An 18,564-nucleotide genomic window follows, 5' to 3' on the forward strand; every position below is an offset into this window, starting at 1 on the left:
AGTGTCGATTAATGAGACAAACCTTCCACCTATTAAAAAAACCCAAAGAAATACAACAAAAACAAAACTATTGCCTAATACGCAATGCTTGATGCTCAGCTTCTCAGTCTCAATATTATCAGCAAAGCCAATGCCACTACTGGTACTCAGTCTCAATACCACTTGACAATAGTTAAGTTTTAGAGGACGCCATCATTGCTGATGTTGAGTCAGAAGATAGTGAGTGTACCATTGGCACCATTTTTTGGCTATGTCACTAGCTATCAAAGCCTCCACTGTTTTTCACAGCAACTTCATGAGGGCACATCCTTATTTGATATCCTTGTCATTGCTGAGGAAATAAGACAAATAAAGTGAACCATCATGAATGTCAAAATCTGCCCTTTTAAAGGCCACCAAATTTGTTATTATCTCACATTTTCTCATTTGTTTCCCTTTCAAATTTTTTTGGAAAGACTGTTATACCGACATCACACTTATATCAACACTTTACATCGGTCCCGACGATGTCAATATATCCATTCTTGACTGTATTTGATCCCCAAGACACAAGCACTTTAAACTTTCTTATGCATAGCCTTATTCTATTTCCATACTTGCCAGACCTCAGGTAGCTGTTGAGAGCTTAAAAGGTAATTGAACTAACTTTCCTCACACTTAATCAATGCGTGGAATACAGCCAAAACACTGCTTTGGCCAGATTTTGCATTTGGGATCATTACTAATCTTCAGAAGCTTATAACACTTCATTTATGATTTGGTTGTTTCGTCCTTTTCTTTTAAAAAAATTGTTGTCCAATGAATTTGTGTACCTTTATTTCTTGTTTCAGTTAGTTAATAAGATCAATTTGCGTTAGATAAATTCATTTTTGTGTTGTTCAATCTTTTATTATTGAAGGTATATTTGGCTGACTATGGACTAGCTTATAGGTATACAGCGAATGATGAACACAAAGCATACAAAGAGGATCCAAGGAATGCTCACAATGGAACCATCGAGTTCACTAGTCGAGATGCCCACAAAGGAGTTTGTTAGTAGATACATTGATTTTACTTGTTCATTTAAATCTATACATGATTACTATTGCTACTTAGATTGATGGCCTGATTATGTCTGTCTTTGTATTATTTTGCATTCTTGTTCCCTCAAAATTTTGAGTTGTTTTTTTTCTTTTTTAAATGCAGTTAAGAAATATATTTGGTTTTACTGAAGATGGGTGATTTATGAATTCTTTTGAAAATTAAAGTGGACAGCAGAGACATGCATCTATACTCTCTGGCTTTTTTTTGTTTGTTTTATTTTGTTGTAATGTAGGTCTACATGGCTGCATCCATTCTTTTTCAACTTTAATTCTTTTTTAAATAAATAAATAAATGCTCAATCGGTTCTTTCTGCATACCATCTAAATATATCAGAAAGAGATGACTTAAATTTTCTTTTAAAAACTGCTTCAGAATCAGTAAAGCTAAAGCACAGATTGAATTCCACACTGCTGGAACTGGGGGTAATGCCTACATTTCACCAATATTAAAAAAGGGCGACTAACACAGAACTGAAAACGATAGGCCAGTATCTCTCACATCAATATCATGTAAACTGTTGGAACATGTAATGTGTAGCAATATCATGAAACACCTTGATTACCACATCGTGCTGATTGATGTCCAACATGGCTTTTGCAAACATCTTTCATGCGAGTTACAAATGATCACGACTTGTGATGATTTTGCAAATACAATTAATAAAGAGGGCCAGACAGATGCCATTCTACTGGATTTCAGCAAAGCATTTGATAAAGTACACCACCAAAGCCTCTTGAACAAGCTTGATCATTATGGGATCTCAAAAACCACCCACGCATGGATTAAATCATTTCTTTCGATGTGATCCCAAAGAGTTGTGGTTGAGAACAAATATTGTCATCACTTCCAGTCTGTCATTTTTACCCCAAGGAACAGTTTTAGGCCCACTTATAAGTTCTGATTATTATATACACAAAGAAAAATTGGAGACAATGTAAAAAGCTGAATATCTTGGATTAATTCTTGACAGCAAAATGTCTTGGCAGCACCACATCGATGAAATTTGTAAGAAGGCCAATACAAAACTTGAATTTTAAAGAAGAAATGTACAAAGTTGTCCAAGCAACATCAGAGAAACCTATTATAAAGTCTTTGTATGGCCAATTTTAGAATATAGTGCATGTGTTTGGGACCCAAGAGTAAAAAGCAAATGGAGCAGCTCGAGAAAATTCAAAACAGAGAATGTAGGTTTGTTTGTACCAACTACAGGAGGACTGAAAGCATCAGTGAGAATCGCAAGAGCCTAAACTGGTCGCCATTACATGTAAGACGAACTTAACAAAAACCAAAGTCCTCTTTAAGGCTCATCATGGACTGACAACGATCCCAATTGATCTCCTTATCCCAAACAAAGGAAAACAGCACTCATACCAGGTCCTGCAGTCACGAGTTAATGCTCATCTCAATTCATTTTTTCCAAGCACCGTCCGAATATAGAATTCTTTGCCCGAAAATATGAAAAAAATTAATGGCCAAATTGAATTTGTCAGAGAAATCAATAAAATCAAAATAAAAGCCATTTATTGTTCTCACCATACTCACAGTCGCCATTTTCTTTGATGCACGGAGTTGCAACTTAATGACAAGAAAAGACATGTCTACACCCCACTCTTAAGTAGACTATGTCCACATGCACATACAACCACACACATGCACAATTGACTCACCATCACTACTGTTGCTACTACAACCATCACATCATCATCATGTCTACCACTACTACAACAGCCATCACCACAGCATCATTGCTCTGCTACTACTATTACAACCACCACCACTACAGAAGCATCGTTACTACCTCTACTACAACAACATTATTATAGTATTACATCACCACTACAACCACCACATTACTATCAATATTACCATTATTACAACCACCACCATTAAATCATTATCGCTACTACAACTACCACCACATCGTCATCACTACTGAAACCACTACAACCACTGCAGCCACTCATCATCACTACTACCACTACTGTAATTGCAACCACCAGTACATTGTCAACATCACTACAACAGCCACCAGAACATCATCATCAATACTACAAGAACTATAACCACTAGTGCGTCATCAATACGATAATATTTATTAATGATTTATTTGTAATGTATCAATAATAGTTATATTAATATTTTTATATTGATAACAATATCATTTATGACTTTTATCATTATCATCATCAGCAATGCTACCACGACCACTACTGCCTTCATATCATCATCATTATTACCACTGGCAATACATCATCAATCCCAAACACCATAACAATACAAGTTCGACTTCTTTTATTGATGATTGTTGTTGTGAATCATGGGTGCCCCCCCCCCCCCCTCAGACATACACACAAGAAATTTGCACCATTAGTCTATGTAGAACCACTTTTCCCTCTGAAACCATGATTTTCAATTCCCACCTATGATTGTTAATGGACCTCTGAGCACTTCCTCATGATATGGTAGAGCACTCAACAAATACAAAATGTATTATCATCATCACCATTAAGACCACTACAACAAACACCACTACACCATCATCATCTGATTCAGACAGTAGAAGAATATCATTGACTGTTAAGTAATCTTTTAATGAGCTCAAAATATACCTAGAATGCTTTGTTTTGAATCAAATATTAATAATTTTTCAGGGAAGTGGGGGAGGGTGGCGTGCCCCTGGGCCCTCCTAAAAAGCTCAGAGACTTTGTGATTTTCGCCAGGTGAATCCCTCTGAAACGATAATTTCCAATTTTCACGTATGGATATGATTTTGGCGTGACGAACCAAGTGTCAGTGTTGTTTATTGATTCTTCATATTTCTTTTCAAGTTCCATCACGTCGTGGAGATTTGGAGATCCTGGGATTCTGTTTGCTCCAGTGGATGTGTGGAAAGCTGCCATGGGAAGACAATCTGACTAATGCTGTCTACGTTGCTTCAAAAAAAGAAGAGTAAGATAAATCATCCAGTTTTTCATGAAAAATTCAGTTTTTGTATGACTGCAGTATCTGTTGTCTAAGACTTGTTCCTTGAGCTATAGTGCAACCCACTTATAACGACATTGCTGGGACCGGGGATTTTATGTTGTCATTATATTGAACACCGCTGTGTCTGATATGTGACCTCCCCCCCTCCCCCCCCCGCCTCAAAACGGTATTATGTCAGGATTTTCAATTTTGGGTTTTTTGTACCCAATCAAAGTCAAAGTTTATTTTATGCCTAAAAATTTGATACCAAATTTATAAAATTCTTATTATTCATTGCCAAGATATGACCGTTTGAAGTAGGGAAAGTGTAATGACCGAGGTTTGAGGAAATTAACTTTGAAGTCAAGGCACCTGTTTTATGCACAGTTGAATCAATGGGCAAAGATAACTCCTTTGGGCATTGAAAATTTAACAAGAGTAATAAAATTTGGCATGAGTTTAGAACATACATTTAATAATATGCACACAAATCTTTGCAATAATCCTATCGTTCCTTTTGTTATTATTATGTAAAATGCTCTTAAGTTAATAAAAACACCATGACCAATTATTGCCTGCAACTTGATGAAAGTGTTCACTTATTGAAGGGTTTTTGACATTTAATTAAACAATCAATGAGATAAGAATTATAAATGTGAAATTTTTGTCTTATTTAATAGAGGAAATATGATTTCAAAACGTCAAAAGTTAAAGAACAGTTAATATTTTCTGTACAGTTTTGAAACAACATGAGGCTAGTTGGACAGAGAGAGAAGGATTAAGAAACAGGCCTGTAAATCTTCTGACTATTGTTGGATTTCCGACAGTACAATTTTGCTCTATATATTCTGTTAAGTGCTAATATAAAAAAAAAAAAAAATTAATTAATAGTAAAAATAAAATTAGTAGAAACTTTTTAATTGTCGCATCAAAGACAAAACAAAACTAGACCGTCTATCAGTTAGCTATATTATCATGCCACCTACATGCTCCGCTAGACGTAAATGTATTTACTGCCTGCCTACTGTGAGAGCGGGGCAGCGAGAGATGGTCGCGCAAGTTCGCTCGAGTCGTCTAACACACACCTAGTCAGTAAATAACGAACCGGGCCGTTTCTCTCTATTTTGCTACCAACACACATGCATTTTTCCGTCTCTCTATTCTCCTTCTTATGGGTTCTTTGTTTCAGTCTCAATGTCGATCAGAAAAAAATAATGCGAAATAATTATTTTTTTTCGAAATCTCTTTTCTCTCTTTCCTCCTTCACACACGACCGCACCACCTCTTCTTCTTCTTCTTCTTCTTCTTCTTCTTCTTCTTCTTCTTCTTCTTCTTCTTCTTCTTCTTCTTCTTCTTCTTCTTCTTCTTCTTCTTCTTCTTCTTCTTCTTCTTCTTCTTCTTCTTCTTCTTCTTCTTTTTCTTCTTCTTCTTCTTCTTCTTCTTCTCCTATAAGAATTGATCCAAATAAACGAAAGTATCAGCTTAAAAATTTAACACAAACAAACAGGAGCGAAGATTTGTAGCTTATTGTGTCAAGCACTAGATAATCATCCTTCAAATCTTCCTTTCATTTTACAACTAACTCAGACCTGGGCCCAGAAATGTGTGTACTCTCTCAAATAACTGGGATTTTTTTTTTAGTACCATAAAATAAGGACCTCATAAATGAGTTCGGGAAAGTGACAGGATTTGACTAGTCAATTTACATGTCATATCTGTGTTGTGTTTATTAATTAATCCATATTTTTGTCCTGTTGGTCTATTTTCGCGTGTTCAAAAAGTTCCGACAATTTTTTCACCAACCATTTACAGGCCTGAAGAAAGAGGATGAGAGAGGAAGGAAAAGAAACTCGCACGCAATTTAAAAGCAATGATTTCATTGATAAGCAAGCAAGCTTTTCATAGGATGTCTACATTTTAGTTAAAATTTTCAAATCTGTTATGCTGCTATATCTGTGATTTGTTATATTTTATGCCATTGTGTTAGCTATTTAATCACTTATAATTTATGGGAAAGAAAATGGAACTTTGACAGAACGTGGTTATGATCCAGCACTGCGTGGCATTTTCCCCTCTCAGCAGTATTTCAGTGCTAGGTCAACTCGACCCCATTAGTGGGGTCAGCCCATGGGTGTAACAGGTAGCGGTCAGGGGGAATTTGTGGTGCTGCTGATGGTAATTAATTGCTGCAATATTTCATGGTATTGCTCAGTTGCTAACATCAATATGAAAATTGTTCCCTCACCACAAGCAAAGCAAGGGGTTTTTTCATCATATGCCATGGTTGATAATAATGTATCCTCTTAAGGCTGCTCATAAGAGAGGTGTCAATTTAGTGGTTTTTGAGCTATCAATGAAATTAATTTGTTGTAATTTGCATATTAATAATTTAAGTCCCAGCGGCAGAAAATGATTGAAACAAGCATCATTATAAAGTAAAATTGATGATCTTGACACATGCCAAGTTTTGTTGTCCGGGCAGCAAAATCTTAAAAGATATGAATTTTTTATTGTAAATTTCTTATTTGGCATGACTTGGTGAGATCCTCATTTTCTCTCCCATAGTATTCCATGCCATGAATTATGTCTAAATATCAGTTTAGGAATAAAATATAAACCATTAGACGAAAATATTATTAATCTTATTTTTTAAGCATTTAACTGATTTAAGTATCGTAGTTTTGGGCACGTTTGAAAGCCAACTTTTCAATGGCTTGATGACTTTTTTCTATACTTAAATCCCTTACGATTCAAGTCAAAATTACATTTTTTATGAATATTAGGCATTATTGTTTGATATACTGCCTTTGTGTGGTTGTCTCAGGAAATGCCGACTTTATAGTGTCATATAAGGAGTCAATGTTTAGGGTCATTGAAATCCATCTCAATTCTTATTTTTGCATGTTGAATTAGTAATATAATGTAAGTTCAAGTTCTCCTTTTGTGCACAAGTGAATGTGTTAATTTTTTGTAGACAGATATATATGGCGTCCAGATATATATGGCAGTGATTTCCCAAAAATTAAATGATCTGCTGTGGTATGCCTGTGGTGTTATACTGATTTGACTCTGACTGTTATTCAATTGTTTTATCTCTAAATTTGACTGACTGGAGTTCAAGGGTATATCAGGTGACTTTATAAGACAATGACTGAATGTGTATTCTTGGAAGAAAGGAGATGATTCTATATATTAACTATATGGACAGTGTGTTCGTTTTGAATGTAGTTGGTCGATAAGGATAAAGAGGTCGCTACTTAGAATAAACTATATGCCCTCATAATTTTGAATCCTCTTTTGTCCACATCTGTGTCCGTCTGTTTGAGCAAATTATTTAATTTAACCGTACCAGTACTTAGTGTTAGTTGTAATTGATCATTGTTACTGCAATATTTGTAGCATGTCCAGGAACTTTGTTGGGTGATTGATGTTTTTCTTGTAAAGAGGTCATACTTTATAGGCAGATTGATAGTAAATTGAGATATTGAAATCATACACAATATTGGTTTTTAGTTTTTACTGGTCAATAAAATATTATCCTCATGAGTTATTTTACCACATAAAGACATAAAACATATCAGTTTACTGTTATGACCAACATAACTGTTTGAGATGAACGGAAGTGGTTAAAAAAATAGACATAACTAACAAAACGATGAATAAATCAAGAAAATCAACTGCCAATATGATCATAATCCACAGGAACATAGATGCATATATGTACTTTTGATATTTATTAAAATTCTTGAGATACTGCAGCTGAGTTTTGAATAACAAATTTTTTATTTAAGTATACCATAATTTACAAGCACTTAGAACTTTTCATATGTCTTGTGATCAGAATGTGTAAAGGTCAAAACATGATCAAATGTATGTGGTTTTTTTCTTCTGGATACGCTTTATACTCGCCGGAGAAATATTTCATACGGGCATCCGCCATTGTTCGGATAGTTTAGAGCCAGTGTTACTAAGTTACCATGCGTCATTAGGAAGGAAGTGGCATTACGACTGGTGAAGACTATTAACCACAAGAATGTCAAATTTTCACTGATGTTTAGAAAGACAACTGATTTTTCAAATCAAAATAATAAATTGAAAGAGGCTGGTATTGTTTCCCGCTATATAGACATATTATAAGACCATAAATATCCATAATTGATCCCATTGGACACGGCACTGTCTGATACCAGTTGACCTCCAATGACCTCACACAGGTAGCTAGCAGAGAGGGTTAATGGCACCTTGGGAGTTACAACTGAAATAGCGCTGATTCCACGCAGTGCGAGATGTAAAATCAATATCGTTATAAGTGTATATTGTATATGCTTAATGGAAACAATCATTTAGCTAAGTTTGACGTTTTCATTAACCAGGTTTCATTTCAAGGCTTGAAACTGACAGCATCTTATCTTTAAGTGACATTTAGTTAATGTCATCATTGCATTTCTATGACTTTTCATATTTTAGTAAAATTTATATTACTAGTAAAAAGCCCGCAATTTCGCGGGGAAAGAGCTATTTTCATTCGATCTTGCCAGAATCATTTTCTTGATTAGCATGATTACGATTAGATGCACATTTTAATCGATGTGCTTGTTGTCGGTGCCATGCTTTATTCGGCATGATTTTAGTTTATCAGTCAGTAGATATCAATATCAATAAGTCGCAAGTCTTTACCACGCTTTACTTGGGAGTGCTTTGCACTACCTTCAATACTTCACAAATTAAAATGGCGGCCGAGAATCAAAACAATGGTCAGATTAGGACCTATTAAACTTTCACAAATCTATCAAGGTTTGTTCTAGAGTTTTTAAAACGCTTTTATATGATGACAAATTGAATAAATAAATGCCTGACAAAAGATCAACGGTGAAAATACAAATTGAATGAATACTGGGGATGTAGAAGCTTTCGGAATGTCTCCCCTTTACTTAACGTATGTGAGGTCAAATGAAAATCTGAAGCGGACGCGAAAAAATATCATGTCCCCGAATCTGTCTACTTTTGGTTTGTTCGGGCTAGAAGCTAGACAGATCCAATTGACAGTTTGCCGACAACGTTTAACTAAATATTTCCCAGGGCAATAATTATCACATCGATGGCATAAAAACGACAGTAATATCAGCAGTAATATTCGTTGATGTTGTTAATCGGTGAAACTTGTTTAAAATTTCTGAAAATCCGTATACCGTCATGTGACCAAGTGAATTATATCACTATGAATGCCACGATGTGCTGAAACATGCCAATCTGACAGTTCCTAGCAAACACACACACACCCCTCTTTCCCCCCCCCCCCTCCCCCCCCCCCCCCCCCTTTGCTCAGGAATTTCTCTACTTGATGGACCCCCCCCCCCCTTTTTTTTTTCTCTTCCACGGGCAACCACATTCCAAAACACACACACACACACATATGTATACACCACACACACACACACACACGCACACATAAACATACACGCAATGAGAACACACTACTACATAACACTGATCACTGCTAAATCAACACAACGGAATTAAGGACTCTACTCGACAGATAGAGTTGAGGGTGTGGTCATGAGGTGTTAGTGTCTTCGGTAAATTTTTTATGATATCTGTTTGACCTAACGAACTTTCAAACTGACTTTAAATTATAAAAGGAAATCAAGTTATCTGTTTATCTATCTGTAAAAAATACATTTCTATTTTTCAAATCTTTCAGTAGAGTTGTGCGCCATATCAATTTTTTTATTGACTCAAATAAGCACAATGTTCTCCACAAAGAAAGGATTTTTTCTTAATGAAATCAGCACAATATAGAAAACAAGGGAAATCCAACTCATACACAGAGTGCATGATATTTAATGCCTTACCATTTTGCTGAATTTCTTTTATGGGCGTTTTTCAATTTTTTGCCAAATGCCTGTCCCATTATATTATATATTTCGCTTTCGGATTATTTGGTATATTTTTATTGCAATAAGGCATGTGATTAAAGAATATAGTTAGAAAAGCATATATGCCAATAATTGAGAAATTTGGTCCATAAATGAATAAACTACAGTTATTTATATACTCCATACCTGCTCAAAAATGGCCTGTCGGTTGACAAAAATATATTTTTAAAAGTTTTGTTGAATCAAACAGCAATATTAATTTTCCTCCTATTCCTGCTTCATTTTAAAGAAACACCATATTAATTCATATCTATTAAGTTCTAATCTATAAAAAAGGTCATTTTGATGTCAGTTTTGGGAATCAATTTTTGTCGGTGACATTTGACTCACTCCTGTAACGACAATCAATTTCGTCTAGTTTTTCTTCCATAAAATATCATATTCATTCAACTGGCAACATAAATACATCAAGACATTCCTCCCCTCATAATGGGCAGGGAGGTACATGCTGTGTCTTCTATTCCCCCCATACCTGTTTTCCAATTGTTTCCTGTCATTGTCTTGGAATGAGATTACTTAGTTTTGTCCTGATCCTTGCCGGAGTTCCTTGACTGGGAGGGAAACAGTCGAATGTATAGTTATAGTTTTGGGAGATGATATTTTTTTCCTTGTAAATCATCTCTCTGTTATGCATTGTATTATGTTTAGTTTACATATTATATTATATGATTGGTAAACATTTGAGTGTATTCCTCTTAGTTGGGACCTGTGCTTGTGTCTGGATGAGACTTTTAGGTGATCTCAAACTAAGTACTTTATCGGTGTGCTCTTGGAATCTACATCTGTTCCCTATTTGAACCCGTTCCCCTTTGTCTTACCTTTTCTTTTGCGCTTTAATTGTAATTCTAGAACTTTTAACTATCCCATTCTCTTCCTTTTTACTGGCGCTGATATGACCTTAATGTGTTGCAAGCGCCGTAAAACCCTTAAAAACAAAACAAACCCTTCACATGCTAAAAGCAAAACAAGAACGTGCAGCCACCTATTTTTCATCTACCAGCTTGAACTTATATCAAAATGATGAGTATTTACCATGACCCTCACTCCTGTAACAGGCTTTTTCTCATTCAAATTTTGAGAATTTTCAAAATCCTTTTAATCATCATTTAATCAGTAAATCTTAGTGCTTGCTAAGTCAAAATAATTGATTTATTACAATTCCTGTAGTGTCAAGTAACATAAAATCCTCAGATTTTCATTCCTGTAACTCTCACTCCTGTATCGGCGAGCTGTGTTACAGGAGTGAGTCCACTGTTACAGGAGTGAGATGAGATGGAGACTTTAAATGTTTTAAAGTAAATTACGTCTGTAGTTTCTTTCCTACTTTATCAATATTGTGTTTTTAAACCCTTTGCAATATAGAGTGAACATTTAAGTCGGAAGAGAAGAATATCTCAACAAGTTAGAGAGTTGGTTCTGTTGTTAACTCATCTTTATCTTCGTGCATAACCCACCGGATACAAAAGAAGGCACGGAGGAGGAGATACCATTCATGTAAATAAGACCAGAAAACATGATCAATTAAACACCTGCTCGATTGTAAACTTTAACCGGCTATTGAAGAATTAAATCTAGGTTAAATCTAAGTAAAAGTTAATTTTGTTGAATAAGCTGTTGCAGTTGCAGTTGGCGTAGCAAAATACTTTTGTTTTGTTTTATTTTGGTCGATTGATAAAAAATGATTTTAGGGAATATTGAGTGCGTATAAAGAGGAAAGCTGTAGAATATCAAATAAATAGATAAGAGAGAGAGAGAGAGAGAGGGTGTGGGGGAGAAAAGTGGATATTATATCATAGAAAGAGCAGGAGAGACAGGGTGAGAGAGAAAGAGAGCGGGTGGTTGGATGGGAGCATCACCCTTGAATCATATACCTATGATGTTCGCATGGGTGTACGATCCGATAGTGATGTCGTTTCTTCTTCTCTTTACTAGCCTATCCTGCTTCTTTGGTTTGTGATTGTATTTTTGACAGGGGATATTTTTTTTTCTGTAAATCTTCTGCCTGTTTGTTCTTGGTTATTTATAATTTAGCTTATGATATCTTTAGGTTATGATTTTGATTTACATTTGTACTATTTTTGTTAGATTGCTTGTTTTTTTGTTTCAGCGGTCTCTCATATAACCTCAATTGTGTTGGAAGAGACCTAAAGCAACAAACAAACAAAAAAAGAGAAAGAGAGAGAGAGCGATAGAGAGAAAGAGAGAGAGAGAGAAAGAAAGCAAGAGATAGAGTGAGAGAGAGAGAGAAAGAAAGAAAGTGATAGAGTGAGAGAAAGAAAAAAAGAAACAGAAAGAGAGAGAGAGAGAGAAAGAGTGATAGCGATAAAGAAAGAAAGAGGGAGAGAGAGAGAGAAAGTGTGTGTGTATGTGTGAGAGAGAGAGAGAGGTAGAGAGAGATTCATAAAATCTGGTTGGAAATCCTGATTCGTTTGGGGTCAGCGTTACTCCATGTATTCATGGTTATAGATTTATCTAACCCATATTTGTTCCTATTCTGGTTGAATTCTGACAATAAAAATGCCTTGTGACATCATTAGACAAATAAATAAGAACTTTGTCAGCCTTTCTTATTCATAGCGTTCCATAATTATGCACAATTTAAGGGCCTATCAAAAGTCCTCCCGTGGCGTAATACTCTAAAAGATACAGCAGGCTTTAATTCATAATCAAGAAATTGGTGACTTTTGGCATTTGCAACAGTTACTGCAACAACACAGTTTGTGGTGACTCTCGTTTGTGAGAGAAAACCTTTTCTGTACTCAAAGCAAAGGCTACGAGGCCCATTCTAATTACAATTTTGACGATCAACTGGAAAATTAAAAAAAAATTCTGTCTTCTTTATTATCGATTTAGATACGTTGGGGCACCTTAACAGTTCACTTTTGCGATTCTTATGAACAGTGAATACAACTCAAATAATATGTGTGCCAAGTGTTATAGACCGTCTTTATTTAGTAACTCACTCCTGTAACGATGCGACTCACTCCTGTAACGGTCAACTCACTCCTGTAACGACCTACAAAAATGCTATTTATGTCTATTTGGACAGTCCCATCTTGTTTTTACAATTTGCTCAATTTGTCTTTACTAATCTCTCTCAAATAGCCTCTAATGTATATTAAGAATTATTTCTTTCAAAAATTATGAGAAATCAAAATATTTAATTTGCCAAAATTTTCAGGATTTTGCAACAAATCTCTCTCAAAACTAAAAAAAATAGGCACATATCCATCATTAAACCATTTGTAGAGAATGATTATATGATGAAGAAGGCCATAGGAGAAAACTGTCTGCATCATAATTTTCAAATGCGAACTATGCAGCTTTGAATTAGCGTTACAAGAGTGAGTCAATGTAATGGGACTCGAACTTTAACCTGCCAGCGGGTGGTTGGATGGGAGCATCACCCTTTAATCATATACCTATGATGTTCGCATGGGTATACGATCCGATAGTGATGTCGTTTCTTCTTCTCTTTACTAGCCTATCCTGCTTCTTTGGTTTGTGATTGTATTTTTGACAGGGGATATTTTTTTTTTCTGTAAATCTTCTGCCTGTTTGTTCTTGGTTATTTATAATTTAGCTTATGATATCTTTAGGTTATGATTTTGATTTACATTTGTACTATTTTTGTTAGATTGCTTGTTTTTTTGTTTCAGCGGTCTCTCATATAACCTCAATTGTGTTGGAAGAGACCTAAAGCAACAAACAAACAAAACAAACAAAAATTAACCTGCCAGCATATGAAGCAAGGACAAGATTAAGCTTCAATATTATAGGAAATGATTGAGGAGTAATCAACTTAAGTGGTCACAAGATTTGATTCAATTTGATTGAAACTCCGAAGAAAAAAAATTTCCCCCTCCTCATTGGACAAAAATTTGAAAAACGCCCTTATACAAGGCTTGATTTTGTTTAACATTTACGGTTGAATGCAAAAACTTTTAAAAAATTATTTTCAACAGGTAGCAGTATTATTGTCACTATTGCTTTTTTTTTTTTTTTTTTTTGTCTTTTAAATGTGGTGGGTTCATATTTTGCTTCATCTATAGATTTTATTTTTACTCTTTTACTCATTTAAACATATTTCTTATAACTGCATTAACAGGTGTATGAAAGATGTTCGATCTTTTGTCCAAACAAGTCTACTTGGTCCATCAAACTCTTCCTCAGGTGAGACTTTCTTTGATCAAATTGTAGTTTGTTTTTGCTTTTGTCATTTAAGATTGACATTTTAATCAGGCTCTAACAATCATTTACCTTTTATTTAGCCTTCATGAATTATGGTAGTTTTTAAGCATTGCATCTATATTCTTTTTGCATTGCAAAAATAACTGGGTGGGGTTCCTACCTCCCATAGTGGGCAGGGAGGTACTTATTCTGTCTTCTATCCCCCTATATCTGTTTTCCAACTTGCATTCTGTCTTTGTCTTGGAATGAGATTGCTTGGTTTTGTCCTGGCCCTGGTCGGGGTCCTGGCTGGGAGGGAAACAGTCGAATGCATAGTTATTGTTTTGGGAGGTGATATTTTTTTCCTTGTAAATCATCTCTCTGTTATGTATTATTATATTTGTTCTAATTTATATTGTAAGCATTTGAGTGTATTCCTCTTAGTGGGGGCCGTGCTTGTCTCCGGATGAGACTTATTGGTGATCTCAAACTAAGAACATTGATGGTATGCTCTTGGAATCTACATCTGATCCCTATTTGTTCCCAGTTCCCCTTTGTCTTACTTTTTCTTGATGCTTTAATTGTAATTCTAGAACTTTTCACTGTCCCATTTTCTTCCTTTTTACTGGCGCTGATATAACCTAAATGTGTTGCAAGCGCCGTAAAACCCTTAAAAACAAACAAACAAACAATTGCAAAATAGACCAATTCTTTCTTAGTCTGGGTGCACTCAATGTATTTGAAATTGTTCAAATCTTTCTCTTACTCTTTTGTCAGAATGTATTCTTCAATACCTTCAAGAAGTAATTAAGCTGAACTATCAGGAGGAACCAAAATACAAGAAATTTAAAGATATATTGAAACTTGGCCTTTCTAAAGCTGGGCAAAAAGATGAATGGAAAATTGGTTTTCCAACAGAGTCAAAGGTATTCTGCAAGCTTTGTGTTTCCTCCTCTGGTTTGAATATTTGTAACAATTTTCGAAACAATCTGGAAAATAATCGGGTCAGACCAAGCCAGAGCAATGATAGCCGAGAAGAAGACAATTTGCAAACAACTAATTTGATTTATAAAACAGCTCTTTCCATCATAATAGCGATTTTTGTTGTATGGACTAGGTACCTGTTTTTCTTATCCTAAAATTCCAACTTAAATTCTTTGGACTTAAATAGTTATCCTGTTTTAAGGTATTATATTAAATATGCAAATGGATTTTAACTTGGGATTATCAGAGTATTAATAAAGGAATTTTGAGAGTTGGCAGGAAAGATTTCAATTTAATGAATTGTTACTGACTAGCTCATGTCTAATAAAAAGTATAACAATATCAAATCTGTTTTATAGTACATGATTTATTATTAGTTCTCTGATTGCAGTTTTATATTTTTGAATTTATTTTTGTTCCATTTTGCAGCTGTATTACTGTTTCTCAAAAATAGTGTTTTGTAACAATTCATCTGCATTTGATTTTTGGATGCAACGGTTTAAAGTGGTGGTGTTTGAAAAATGTTGATCAAATCAAATTGTAATGTTATGTTCTCATTGAATTTATGTAAAAAGAAAAAGTATTGACAAGATTTTTTTGTTTTAAAGAACTGTTTGAAATTTGAAATTTTAGTTTCTCAAAAAATTGCACGGCATTTTAGATGGTATAAAAGCCATTGGTTTAAATAAAGATTTATGGTTTGATTTACAGACACAGAAACGCAAAAGTCAAGACAGCACTGCCCCTAGTCCCAAAAAGCGGACAGTGGCTGATAAAAAAGAGATGGAAGCCTTGCCAGTCCCTGTTGTTTCACCATTCAAAAAGAGAGGTCGTCCACCAAAGAAATCTCCTCTTGTGAATGGGAAGACTTCCAGCACTCTTTCACCATTGGCCAAGGCAGTAGCCACTGTCAGACCACTCAGAGCAAGCCCAGCAAAGACCACATGGCCAAGAAAAAAGTTTGATACAACCAAACCAAAAAAGACGTTCCAAATGCCTGTTCCTTCAAACACTTCTTCACCTGGAACACCAACAGGTTAGTGTAAATTGGGAGAAGTTAATAACTTTGACTCACACAGTAATCTGTTCATCAGTGCTGAGACATTTTGCTTTAAGTGTTATGTCACAATGCCCTGGAAGAAAATATGAAGACTTTCCCTTACTTTGAAGCTTTAAAAAATCAAATGAAAAACTTGACATTCCTGTTTATGAAATTATTTTATATCTTCGTAAAAAATAAACTGTAAAAAAAAAAAGAAAAAAAGAAGAAAGATCTCACAAAAATCTCTAATAGGGGTCCTGATAACTCATTTGGTAGATGACTTGCTTCACATGCATGGGGATCATCATCGATCTGGGGTGCAGTTGAGCTCTTGTCCGTCCAGCCGTGATTGGCTAACTGGGTCTGTTAGATTTAGTGGGAAGTATTTTGCGATAGACTAGTAACCTATCCAAAGATTATCAAGCAATTGCTATTGTCTGTTTCTTGAATAGAAACTGGGACTGGCCCATGTGTTGCACTTATTGATTATTTTTATTTTTTTAAGAAAATTGGCATAGATATTTTTGAAAAATATGATAAATCTTTTCTAATGAAGCACCAAGAAGGATATGTAAGTAAAAATCTCCAATAACTAGGTGACTACAGATTTCACAAAGTTTCCTTATTTTACCCATTGAATCGATGTTTAATTTAAATTTGTTTTACATTCAAATTGCAGTGATGCCAAAACTCTGGTTTCACTGGAAAAAAATTTGGGTTACGGGCAACTTCCGTCAAATTCTGGTGAGGTCAAATTGTTTCCCCCTCCCCACCCTCCAACAACCACATCATCATCACTGCAACCACCACCACTACATCATCATCACTAGCACTACTACAGTAACCGTGTTTACTAAAAATGCAATGGTAGCTGATTTTGTTACATTTAGAACATTTATTGCATATATATATATGAATGGAGTGAATGAATATGGCAGATAATGTGAAAGAATTTGTAGATTGACTCTGGACGTATATGCAATCAGTAAGATGGCTTAAAAGAGTCATCGCATAATTGAGGAAGTATAAAAACTTTTAACTCTTTGTGTATTAATTTCCAGATAACCCAAAGCGAAAAACACCAACCAAATATATCAGAAGAGTCAGGAAAGCAGATGTTAGCCGGACTGATGCATCTATCCAAACCACTCCTGGACTGAAATCTAACTTTTAAAAGTGAAATTCATTATAGTACTTTTGATAGTCATGATCGTAAGTGTAAATAATTGGTATACTGTTTGCACATAAACATGTATTAATATCGTATGATGTGAATATTTTTGGGGGTTTTAAAATCACATGATTTGTTTTAATATTTGACATGTTAACACTTTGATGTAATCAAGTCTACTATTATGTTTTTAATGGCATAGAAAATGATGGGTCAATGTTTATTTTTAGTTTTGGAAAATTATGGCAAGTCTTTGTGTCTTGTCATATTTGAGGTAAATTTATGCATTGTTTTTCCTTTTCTTTGAGTATAGATTCAATTCACTACTCTGGGACATAAAAAAAGAAGAGAGAATGGAGATAAAAATCAATCAAATGCTAAAGTGTAATCAGTGTATCACATTTTATCAGGAGAATTCCCCTGGTTCCTGTCTTTATGGCAAGGAAGGAGACAGATGCATTTATCTTATCATGAAGGAGGTAATCGTCTCTCTGAAGCTGATCTGTTTTCATAGTCACTTTTTCAGATCTTCAAGTTACGTTGAAGATAAGGCAAGGAGCTAAACCAAAAGACTACGGATTTGAGATAAGTTGCTTGCAGTGTAAAAACTGTATTTTTTGGTATGCCAGCAGAATTAGATGAGAAACTTAACTGTTAATGACAATTGATTGCTGTATGTATTACTTTCATGTGATTTTGTGAATTAAAATCTAAAATGACTTGTTTATTTGTTGTCAGTGAATGATGCTGTTTTTTTTTTTTTAACATACAAGAACAGTGGGTAGAATTCTCCTGGGCCTTGTCGGACTCCTTTTGATGGGGGTGGGGTTGGGGAAGTAACTGTTAGATTTATTTATCTTTTCGTGAGAGAGGTATTTTCTTTATAAATCATCATTATAGCCACAGTGGAACCTTAGTATACAACAGTGATGGTGGGACCAGCCTAAAATCCTTGTTAAAACCCAGTCTTGTTAGACCCGAATTCCTGCTTTGGTACTTTGTCCTCCCATGATGGGCAGGAGGTGAAGTTGTGTCTTCTATCCTCTTTTTCTGTTTTCCGAGTTGCTTTCTGTCCTTGTCTTGGAATGGGATTACTTAGTTTTATCCTGGCCTTGGCCAGAGTTCTTGACTGGGAGGGAAACAGTCAAATGAATAGTTATAGTTTGGGGAGATATTTTCTTCCTTGAAAATAATCTCTCTGTTATGTACTGTTA

The 18,564-nt window shown here is 35.0% G+C and overlaps 1 protein-coding gene across 4 annotated transcripts in view; it reads left to right on the top strand.

Annotated features, from left to right (window-relative positions):
• LOC144979688 (serine/threonine-protein kinase VRK1-like) overlaps nt 1–18,071 on the top strand; it is a 33,442-nt gene extending 15,371 nt beyond the window's left edge. For all 4 annotated transcript variants that reach the window (XM_078926620.1, XM_078926628.1, XM_078926611.1 and 1 more), the window contains 6 exons: nt 899–1,031; nt 3,912–4,032; nt 14,092–14,156; nt 14,931–15,079; nt 15,849–16,173; nt 17,241–18,071. In XM_078926620.1, the coding sequence (XP_078782746.1) occupies nt 899–1,031; nt 3,912–4,032; nt 14,092–14,156; nt 14,931–15,079; nt 15,849–16,173; nt 17,241–17,353 (906 nt within the window). In that variant the 3' untranslated portion in view covers nt 17,354–18,071. The remainder of the gene's footprint in view (nt 1–898; nt 1,032–3,911; nt 4,033–14,091; nt 14,157–14,930; nt 15,080–15,848; nt 16,174–17,240) is intronic.
• The last annotated feature ends 493 nt before the right edge of the window (nt 18,072–18,564 follow it).

This window comes from Berghia stephanieae, chromosome 1 (genome assembly GCF_034508935.2).
Source record: "Berghia stephanieae isolate SIO BIC M18660-M18661 chromosome 1, UCSD_Bste_1.3, whole genome shotgun sequence".
Lineage (NCBI taxonomy): Eukaryota > Metazoa > Mollusca > Gastropoda > Nudibranchia > Aeolidiidae > Berghia > Berghia stephanieae.